General features: G+C 35.7%; 1 protein-coding gene across 1 annotated transcript in view; it reads left to right on the plus strand.

Moving 5' to 3' along the window:
• Window positions 1–11,716, plus strand: part of CFAP44 (cilia and flagella associated protein 44) — a 122,986-nt gene that overhangs the window by 22,128 nt on the left and 89,142 nt on the right. The window contains exons 8-14 of the mRNA XM_011355452.2: window positions 1,488–1,602; window positions 4,264–4,428; window positions 6,288–6,443; window positions 6,883–6,930; window positions 7,522–7,621; window positions 8,188–8,282; window positions 11,456–11,665. Of these exons, the coding sequence (XP_011353754.1) occupies window positions 1,488–1,602; window positions 4,264–4,428; window positions 6,288–6,443; window positions 6,883–6,930; window positions 7,522–7,621; window positions 8,188–8,282; window positions 11,456–11,665 (889 nt within the window). The remainder of the gene's footprint in view (window positions 1–1,487; window positions 1,603–4,263; window positions 4,429–6,287; window positions 6,444–6,882; window positions 6,931–7,521; window positions 7,622–8,187; window positions 8,283–11,455; window positions 11,666–11,716) is intronic.

The following is an 11,716-nucleotide window of genomic DNA, read 5'->3' on the forward strand; positions in this document are numbered from 1 at the left end:
TTTAGTACTGCAGACCGCACAGATAGAAAGACTTAAATTTAGCCTGCTGCCTTCTGGAGGCTTCATTTCCTAGAAGAGTTTGTATAATGTCTTTTTAACATTGGCATGGTGTTTCCACATTCATATTGAGCTTTCAAATTCACTATTAAATTTGTTGTCCATAGCAATATTGTATGATGGATAAGGCATTTTGACATCTCTGAACTCTTTTTAAAACAATTACCACAGAATCGTTCCTGACACAGATCCCTTAATACTGAATGGTAGCAGAGCTGTCTCTCGATATCAGGGCTTTGGCTCTAAATTCCACATCTTTTTCACTATATCATACCCTGGTCGATGTCCAGGATGGAATGATTTTGTCCTTATTTTTGTTCCATCCTGTCTCATGCATTTATTAACAAGCTTCTACCACCACCCTCAAGCTGCCCGTAACTTGATTCTAGTGTCTCTTTATGAAAGATGATTGTATCTACCCTACATTTCTCTTATTTCAATGAAACCTCATCTTATTCATTCATTAGAAATATAGAATAATTGAATAGGTTTTTAAATGCAATATTGGAGAAATGCTCAAGTAACTCTCTGCTAGCTATAGGCTATAAATTTCCATTTTCTTACATTTTCCCATCATTTAGTAAAGTGCATATTTTCTGTGCACTGTATCTTTGGGGAAAGATAAACATTGAACAATTTCATGTATGGAGAGCTATTATAAAGGAAATACAGAGTATATGGAAACGAATGATCAGGAGACTTACTGTGGTCTCAGAGAAGGATGTTGGTCATCTAGACTTCATATTATTGTCATGTCAATACCTTTTATTATCTATATTCAGGCCAGATTCTTTTTCTACATGGTTTTCATCATTCTGACTGTACATTCATTTAGACTATTAATAAGAAAGTGTTAGTAATAGCTAACATCATTTGATTGCTTTTATGTGCTAGGTAGGCACTGTTCTAAGAGGTTTTCAGCAATTTTATGAGATGGGTGCTACTAGTGTTCCCATTTTATATATGAGAAAATGAAGGCACAGTGTGATCAAGAAAATCACTTAAGTTACACAACAAGTAAACTGGAATTTTTGGGAAAACTTTTACATCCTGTTAACATTATTATGCAGTAGAACTTTATGCCAGGGTGGAAATGTTCTGTGCAGTTCAATCTACATGTGGCTATTGAGCACCTGAAACTGACTGGCTTCACTGAGATACTGGCTTTTAAATTTTAGTTAATTAATTTAAATTAAAATAGTTCAACTTGGCTAATGGCTCCTGCTTACAACAGCACAGCTCTAAAATACATTCTGCTCAATGCTGAATTCATATTACCTAGAACTTTGCCTGAAAGGGAGTAGATACTTTATACATATAAATCAGATAGATGAATAAATGAAATATATGTGACTATGAAATATGTAAATTCTTGAGTCATATTAAAATTTAAAAAGTCATTGAGGTACGTTCACTCTTGTGTTTTGCAGATTCTGGGAAATGGCTCTAACATTCACTGGTCTCAAGCTTCAGGGTTCACTAGGTCGATTTGGCAAAACAGCCACTACTGATATAGAAGGTTATATGGAGCTCCCGGATGGGAAGGTGAATACAGCCACTATTCTACAATAATAAAATTGTTTTCAAGTGACATACACATATGAAAGCACATTATATATTCTAAAAAGCACTGTCAATCTTAGCAATAAGAGATACTATAACTGTGAATATAATGGACATTTAATTTTGCCTTTTCAAATAATCAATTTGAATTAATATATTTCTATGAAATTGTTATAACCCACATGTACATATCATTTTGTGTTATTTTTACTAAATATTATACACACATATAAAGTATACAAACATTTTCTTATATTAACATAGTGAAATACTTATCATTTTTAATTATGTCATGGAGTTACAATGTTTGTAATGTTCATTTTTCTCCCGTGTTTTCTGTGCTGTGATGCTTCAAGAAGACTTACTAGGCTCAAGGTTATATTCTGTCTTGTGGCTTTTGTTTTTATTATCAGATTATTATTCAGCAAGATTGAGCCACTTTACAATAACACCTCAAACCTGTAACTTTAATCTGTTGGTTTATTCTTAAATATTGTTAGTTTACTCCCTCTCTTCCTCTTACAAAATTTATAGACATATTGACTATAGAATCAGTTCTCCATTAATATTGTATTTGATTTCCTATTGGGATGAGTTATGTAATATTATTTGTGACCATCTCAATCATAAGTAAAGGCCAGCATACAAATATTACTCTGAGGAACCAAATGGTCTAGTCTTCTACCTCCTGGGATAGTCTCAATTTGAAATCATGACATATAGGAGGAAATAAGCGTTGGATGCTGGCTAACCTATAATATATCCAAACCTATAAGATGATTGTAAATCATTCCACCTTCAAATTCTGAATACTGTAAGAATTAAGCTAAAATAAAGATAATACAACTCTCATTAAAAACATGATATGAGATCTATCTTAAAAAGGTTCAGTAGAGTTTGTGAGGATGTAGGGGAGAAAAGAAGCCTTTTTAAATAAGAGAGACATAAAAAGAAATGTTTAGTGTTAGAAATGAATATCAGGTATTTAGAGGGCTAATTAGAATAAAGCATTCATGCTAGGAAATTAGAATGAGAAGTATGGTTGGGTCCTAGTGTACAAAGAGTATAACAACCAGGCAGAACTATTATATTTTGGAAGTGTAAGGTTGTAAATAAGAGAAGTTATCAATAAATTTGGCCACAAAATGCCACGCAAATTAAAAGGAAAACCTGGAGTCAAGGAAATGAGCTAAGAAGGAACATATTGCTTTATTCTAAGAAGAGGCAATAAAGGCCTAGACTTTTCTCAGGACAAATAGAAGAGGAAAGTTAGACATGAATGACATTTCAGAAAGGATGCCTTATAGGCTTTGGTGACTTTTGGTGGTTTTAGTCACTGGACAGGAGAAACCAAATATAAATAAAGACTCCACTACATGTTGGCTGGAGCTTAATAATCGGTAAAATAGGTAGAATAGATAAGAATAGGTAGACAAAGAGGCAGAAAAGACTAAGGTCCTAAGTTACTTTAAGTGAGAGAGAGGTGGGGATGCAGACTCCTAGAGCAGGCTGCCAAGAACTAGATGTCCCATGGAGCATTTCATGGAATGTTACTCTAAACAGAAGCTCTGTGAAAATAAGACTTTCTTGGTCTAATTCCTTCATATCGCGAAAATCTTCTTGATGCTCAGTGAGTAATTTTGTGTTCCAGCGTCCAAGAGGTCCTAGAGAAAATACATTTGTTTGACTTTGTTTATCCTAGCATCTGTCTTCCGAGGCAGTGGTAGTCAGAACAGGAGCTTTTGAGCCACAGTGCCTGGTTTAGAATCCTGACTCCTCTGGGTAATTTTGGGCAAGATAGTAACTGTTCTGTGCTTCATTTTTTTCCTTTGTAAAATGGGCATGAAAACAGTAGGGGCTTCCACTGGCCCATATGGTTCCTTTATGCGAAGAGAAAAACTCTCTTCTGGGAAAATAAAGTGCCCAACCTGCACAACCGTACATGGCGTCCCCAGTAAAAGTACCAAGTTTATATGGTTTTTAGAATTAAATAACTTAATGCACGCAAAGTGCTCCAGCAATGCTTGGCACAGAGTCAGTACCCCATTAGTATTACCTAGTAGGTAACACTTGTTAAACAGCCTAAGAACTGGTGTTTGGTGCTATGTACTTTGGGAAGTGCTGGATTAAATGGATTAATTCAGGAGGTGGTTCTAGATGAGTATCCTTGTTCAAAATTGGATATTGTTATGCTGTAATCTCTGAGTTCAATAATGGTCTCACAATTTATCAAACATAACAGTTCATATTATCACACTTAAAAAGTTGAATCTCATCTATCAAGAATTTTAAACATACCTCTAACTTTTGACCCAGTGATTCCGTTCTTGGATTATTTCCTTAAGAGATGTTCAAAGAAATATATAATGGATATGTTTGCAAAATTATTAGCGGCATACAGCCTAGTCACAATAATGGCAACAGTACATAACACTAGGAGGAAATACATAAAAAATGTGATTAGTAGTTGTTTCTATGGTAGTGAGTTTTCATTTCTATATTTTATTTCTCTGTATTTAACATGTTTTACTTTCATAGTCAAGAAAATAATCTTTAAAAATAATTCTCACCTGCTATTTGAGGCATAAATATATGTATTTGTCTGTTTTAATGCACATTCCTTCCTTTCTGCACACCTGCAAGGTTCTCTCAGGGTCAGAATGGGGCAACATGCTGGTTTGGGAAGCTGGCCTCATCAAAGTCGAGCTCTGTCGAGCTGGAAATATAAGTTGTCATCAGGGTCCCATCAACCAGATAATGCTGGATGAGGGTGAAGTTATCACTGTCGGGTCAGATGGATGCATTAGGGTAAGTTTTCTTGACACTTAGACAGTAGCACCCACATCTAAGCCTTGCAGAATCACCTAGTTGGTTCTATCAGATTTTTATTTCTCACAAAGTTTATTTTATGAAGAAGATCAGTGGTCATTTAGTCCTAGGGCTGACTCATTTTAAATAAGGCTTCTCTTGTAAATATTTGAATTCTAGTCAAAATTAATTTATAGTATCTCAGAATCAAAATTTTCTGAGGGGACCATTTGTTATTTAAATTCTGCTGTTGAAATAGTAGTTTCAAAAGAAAGCCCATGTTAGCACAATATAAACAGTGGTCACAGATATCCTTCCAAAATGCCTTATACGAATAGGTCATTTTCTAGGAACAAAAATGCTAAACATTTCTTAGTTATTTTTACTGGGGCTACTGATCAGAAATATACTCAAAGGCGAGCTGAGAGGGTTTGCCTATGGACGGTTCTGCCTCGTTGCACCTTATACGAGTAAACTCACTTGTCCTCGCCTGTGGACACTCTTCTGCCCATAGCGTTAGCTAAGCTGGAATGTTGCTTCAGCATCTAAGTCTCCCTTGTTATGGCCACACCTCTGCATGTGTACCCTGCTATTGCTAGCAAATCTGGAGCGTCCTGATTTGTCATGTGGTCCCCTTGGATGTATTTCTTCTGGGGCCTTTTGTAAGTGGTAGTGTTCTCTGGATATTCTTTAAGAAGTATTATCAGAAAAAAAAAGAAGTATTATCAGAAAAAAGACTGTATTTTTTTTTTAATATCCTGGTCATTCTTAATGAGCCCATTAAGTTGACACTAGTTGAGCTTAATATGTCTAATACATTGTTTAGGCCATATCTCTCCCACAGTCTGCCCTCTTACCATTGGCTTTTTGAACCTAAGTATAATTTTTTTACAATTACCAAATTAAATTTAATCTTGTTAGAGTTTACTCATTACTCTGAGAATCTTTTGTGTCCTTTATTATATCATACAATAAATTCACAATCATTCCAAGATATGTTACCCCAAAATGTCAAAATACCAGTGGAAGAAATCCTCAAGAGAAGTTAAATATTTCACAGAGGACCCCTTCACCTTTCACGGACACTGCTGATTTCTAAGCTTACTTTCCTTTTCACAGTCCACTCTCATCTCTACAGTTCTTTACATTGTAAATCTCTAGCTCTCACGCTTTAGGAAAAACTTATCCCAACTACCAGGTGTTAGTTGGGCCCTGGGACCTGGGCCTCTTGTCCACAAGGCTAATCTATGGGACAACACCAATCCTCCTTGAAGTTACTTTCTCAGAGTCTAAGTTATTGAGTCTAGGACAACATGGCAGGGTGTGTCAACAGAACCAACCGGAGTGGGCTTTGGCACATCACAGAGAAAGGTCCATCTGGATCTCTCTGTCATGCGAGGTGGAAATGTGTTCCTTCAACCATCCTGTAGCATTCAGGTCTCCTATCCCAAGAACAACAATCCTTATCTGAATAGTACAGTTTAAATTGATAAGTAAGAGAAACATTTTCTGATGAAGACATCATCTATACTTTCTCTGCTTATAATTAAGGTAGTGCTTGAATTGTTAAGCAAGAAGGTCTATTTCCCCCTTCCAGGGGCTAACTAGTATATATAAAACAAGGCTTATTATGATGTCTTATTGAACAAGCAAACCATTTACTCCTATGGCCACTCTATGTGCAGAAAGACCTTGAAATACAGATTTCTTTGGACAAATTAGAATTGTTATTTATAGCTGTATTTAGTCACAAATCTCTGTAAATATAAAGAAATTGCTTTGTATTTCTTTTCTGGCTTAGAAAATATAAATTCAGAAACTGCCGTATGATTAAAGTATTTTCTTATTAATTTTATAAGATTTGGGATTTTGAGACCATAGACACTGCTGATGCTATAGATGAGTCTGGATTGCTAGAGATTGAGCCCATTAATGAACTTCAAGTAGACAAGAATGTCAAACTCTTCTCTATGATAAAAATGAATGAAACCGGACATAACTTTTGGTTGGCTCAAGTGAGTTGCATTCTTCTTTTTTTGCTCTTTTAAAGTTATCTGGACACAAAACTAAAATAATATAATATCATTTTATAGATGGGGAGGGCACTAAAATAATAAGTTATCATTACTGTAAGTTCATTTTATTATTAAGACTACTATTGATACCTGAATGAAGACTTCCTAAATTTTTAATTAACCTATATTTTATACACAAAAAACCTATTAGGAACATTTTAATTATTTTTAACTATAAGTATAACAAGATTGCTTCACTTATTGTATGGTTGTGTTCTAAGATATACAGAAGTTGCTTTCATCAATTGCACTTTAAAATACAAGTAAGCTTTTGGTATTATTGTTTGCCCTTACTTTAAATCATAGGAAGAAAATTATTTTAATTTGATATAAGTTCAAAATGATAAAACAAAATATTATTAGGCATTTAATTTTTCAGGATGCCAATGGAGCCATATGGAAGCTTGACCTTAGTTTTTCAAATATCGTAAGTTGCCTATTTTTCTTATTTTTTTCTAATTTTCATAATTAAAATCTTTGTTATTCTTACTTAAAAGATATTTTATCTATCTCCATATTTGATCATTGCTCCCATCAAAAACTTGCTCAATATATCTGATTCACGAGAATTCATATTTTCTCTGTAATGATTTTTTTACATTAAAGGCCTATCTCATAGCAAAAATTACCAGAAAAGTGGCAATAACAGTGGCTAACATTATATAGTGCTTTACAGTTTTCATAAACATAAGCCATTTGCATTTATAATCTCATCGCTACCCTGTTTAATAGACAGGCAGTTGCTGTCATCTCATTTTACTGATGAAGAAACGAGAACTGGCAGTCTAAGTGGCTTGTGCAAAATCACACAGCCATCAACTGCAAAGCCAGTACTCTACTTCTCCTAATTCCAAAGTTTAACATTATTTCTAACCTATTATGCTTTTTTTAAAAGTTCTAATCAGATAAAAATCATACATATGTTACAGAGTTTTATTTGCATTTCTTTAAACTTGACCTTAATTCTATGTTAACTTTTCTTTGACATCTGTTGGAATTTCTGTCTTTTTATTATCAGACCCAAGATCCAGAATGCCTCTTCTACTTCCATTCTGGAGCCATCGAAGCCTTGGTCGTCTCGCCTATCACTTACCTCATGGCCACTACTAGCTTGGACTGTAAGTAAGAACTCTTAATGACAATATATGTGGCCTTTTTGTTTTGTTTTCAACACATTTTTTATATATTTGATTGAAAGCATTTGAACATTTTTCCAAAAGGGAAGCCCCTTAGAGCAAGTGAGGCAAGTATTCGTGGAAGGGAGAGGGCACAAAATGTACCAGCTGTGGTTATAGTAAGATTAAAATAAGGACACAGTAAGTCATTCATGAAAATTATCCACATTTGTGCTTTTCTTTTTATTTCCATCTCTTTTCTTATGACGAATCTATGGGGATCATGCAAGGAGAAATAGATACACCAGGCAATCATCAATTGTCTTTTTTATTCATGTTTAGCAATTTCCAATGACTTTTTTCATGTTTATTTTTCATGTTTTATTCATGTTTATCAATGATTGAAGGTATCCATAGAAATTTTTGACTAAAGAAGGGCTATTGGATTATCAGTTGATTTAGTTATTTAAGAAATTTCTTATTATAATTCTCAATATGTAAAGTGAGCCAAAGTTATTTAAAAAGGGATTATGTATACATTTGTTTCTTTTAAAACTGTCTTTCTATAGGTTCTATTCGAATCTATGATTTTGCTAGCAAAACTCCTTTGTCTCATGTGAAATTCAAACAAGGAGGTACTGCTCTTGCTTGGGTACCCCGACTGGTAAGTTTATTATAATGAACTTCTCCCAGATTCTATTAGTAGATATAGTATGTCAGTGCCGTTTCTTGGAAATATAGACATTTTCTGACTCTGGATTTTAGAGAAGAATAAAAATTTTAAGTCAGTTTATTCACTTAGAATGTGGTAGACATCATCATGACCTTGCTATTGTTATGGTTTTGGTCCTGATTTAATGAAAATCTATTTTTAAACCACCTGCAGATTAGTAGTAGTTCCATGTTACACAGTAATCAACCAATAGAACTTTGTGAATCTGTCCTCTATTCCTTTGACTGTGATTTCATTCATTACATTTCTATTTCCAGCATACCTATGAGGTGCTGGGCCTTGTTTCTGATTCTGGGAACACAAATGAGCAAAAAGACAAAAATACTTGCTCTCACACATCTTACACTCTAGTGGGAGACAGAAGGCAGAGACAGACAATAAATAAAATAAGTAAAATATGTGATATGTTAGATAATAAGAGCCATGGGAAAAAATTAGGCAGAGATGGAGTTGTTCTAATTATTGCTCTATAATAAACTACCTCAAAATGTAGTGGTATAAAACAGCAATTAATTTATTTTGCTCATATGTTTTATAGATTGGGAATCAAGACAGGTGGCAGCAGGGATGGGTTATCTCTGCTTCATAGTGTCTGGGGTCTCAACTGGGAACACTTGGATGGTGGGGGCCTGGAATCATCTAAAGGCTTCTGTATTACAAGTCTGGTACTTGTGTTGAAGGCTGGGCTAAGCTGGGATGTCAGCAGGAGTCCTTACATAATAGTGCCTCCGTGTGGCTTGGGCTTCATCACAGCATTCTGGCCTCAGGGCAGTCACACACTTCTTACACAGCAGCTCAGGGCTCCAAGACCTAGTGTTCTAACAAACAAGGCAGAAGCTGCTGGCCTTCTCAGTGGTAGAAGTCACATAACGTCACTTCTACCATCCACTGGGTGAAGCAGATTCAAAGTAGGGGGCACTTGAACCCCATCTCTTCATGGGAGGCATGTCAAAGAATTTGTAGTCATGTTTTTAAAATGTCTTGGGAGTATTTTGGGAATGTTTTATCCTTACCATTTTGAGTTGAAATCAAAGAGAAAATGTTTCAGGCTCAAAATCGATATGGAGATGGCTGGACTGGAGGGGAATTTCATAATGGGAACAAGACCAGAAGGGGAATTCAGGCCAGAGAATAGAGGTGGAACAATGATGAGGCTAGAACAAATAGAAAGCACAGAGCAGACTACCAAACCTGGCTTACTCTTTATCCTAATTTATTTACACTCTTACCTGAAGTCTTTAAAATACAGCCTAAGTAATTGAATCATTTATTCAGATGGTTGTGTGATGTCCATAGAATATTTCCATTTTCAGCCTTATATCAAATTAATGATCATATGGATATTATACTAGACTTGAAATGCCCCTTCTCAACGCTCTCTTGCCTTCTGGAAAACTCCGCATCATTCTTTACAACTCAGCTCAGGTCAAACATCATCTCTTCTGCATAGCCCTCTGTGACCCCACCTTCAAACAGAGCTAAGTACTCCTTCCTCTGCTATTCATTTTTTTTTTTAAAGACTTTGCATACACCCCTCTTATAGCACTTATCACAGCATACTAAGATTATTTGCTTTATTGTCTATCTTTCCATCTGACTGTTTGCTCTTCATGTGACAACCATAACTATTCTTTGTACCTCCAGTGCCTCTACAGTTACACGTACATTAGACACTTAGTAAATGTTTGTTGAATTAACAACATTCAACTGGAATTGAATGTAGTGTAGTTTTCTTATTCCCAAGATTTTCATAATTGCCTGGCCTCAGGGATGATCACTCGGCTCTAAAGAATAATAGGGATTTTGTTCTTCTCCTGAATGCCTTTTAAGACTAAAGATTTAGTACATTCAGACATTGCTAGATTTATATCTCTGCCCAGACTTCTTCTCTAAGCTGCAGGTTATATGTCATCTCTATTTTGAGATCTCTAGGGCACCTCAAACTCAACATGTCCAAGACTAAATTCATGATTTTCTACTCACTCCCAGCTACCCCTCACTCTAAAACAATAGCAACAACAAACCACATGTATACCTGACTCCCTTCCAGAGTTTCCTGTCTCAGTAAATGTTTTAGTCATTCTTGACACCTCCCTCTGCCTCATCCCCCATGCCCACTTATTACCAAATAGGGTTATTATACTTCTTACTAAAATATGTCTATATCCATCATCTTCACTACATCACCTCAGACCAAGTGACTACAATCACTCTCCTGGAGTATAGCAGCCATTTCTTCAAAGGCTTCCCAAAAGCTTTCCTTGCATCCTATCTAGGCCATGTCAGACCTACTTTCTACATGGCAGCAAGAATGACTTTTCTGAAACAGCAAATCTGATCATGTGACCTCCCTACTCCCAACCCCCAACTAAAAACCTTTTAATGACTTCCTGCTGCTCTCAGAATGAAGACTATCCCTAATGTGACATGTAAGCCACTTTGTGACCTGGTGCCTCCTTATCTCCCTTTCCAGCTCCTTGTGGAAGCACTGCTCCCTCACTCAATTTGCTCTAGACAAACTATAACTTTTTCATGAGTTGCTTTTTTCCCTGCCACATGACCTTTGCACAAGCTATATCCTCTCTGAGGAGTGCTTCCCCCACCTTCCTGTACTTTGTTAATTCCTGGGCATCCTCTGATCTCAGCTCCACCATCTCTTCTTTAAGGAGGGTCAGCTAGATCAGCTTTCTTTGTTATTTGCTCTCAGAATATGTTTCTTTTACTACTTATTTCAGTTCATAATTCCACACTTATTTGTGTGATTGATTAATGTCTGTCATCTCCATTAGATTATTAATTCTGTGAAAACAGGTTGAGACTATTCTCACACTTGGGTTGCTGGTGATAGATGCCTGTCACATGAGAGACAGACACTCCACCCACATTTGCTCATCGAGTGTTTGAATTGCCATAGTGTACCTGTCTCATAGTCAGCAGTGGTAGGATCTGTCCTAGAATAGATGGAGGTTACCAGAAAGTAGTACAAGGAATTACCAATGGATAGTCCATGTTAAATTAAGTCTAAATAAAATACAGAGGTATCTATTATGTAGGAAAACTTTCTTAACTAATTTCAGATCCCTTGTATTTAATTTTTGTTCAAGATAAGCTACACTGGAGCACAGATTATTGTTGGATTCGAAGATGGGGTTGTTCGAATTCTTGAACTTTATGATCCAAAAGGGCTCACAATTTTTGCAGGACGGAAGAAATTTTTGGATGCAGATCTTCATTTGAAATATGTTTTCAAACCCCATACTGCTCATATCACTGCTTTAGCTTATGAACGTGATGGAGAAATTCTAGCCACAGGGGTGAGTAGTAGATTTCTTTTTGTTTCCTGTTGAACTTTCATGGTTAACCTA

This window comes from Pteropus vampyrus, unplaced genomic scaffold (assembly GCF_000151845.1).
Source record: "Pteropus vampyrus isolate Shadow unplaced genomic scaffold, Pvam_2.0 Scaffold1, whole genome shotgun sequence".
Classification (NCBI taxonomy): Eukaryota; Metazoa; Chordata; class Mammalia; order Chiroptera; family Pteropodidae; genus Pteropus; species Pteropus vampyrus.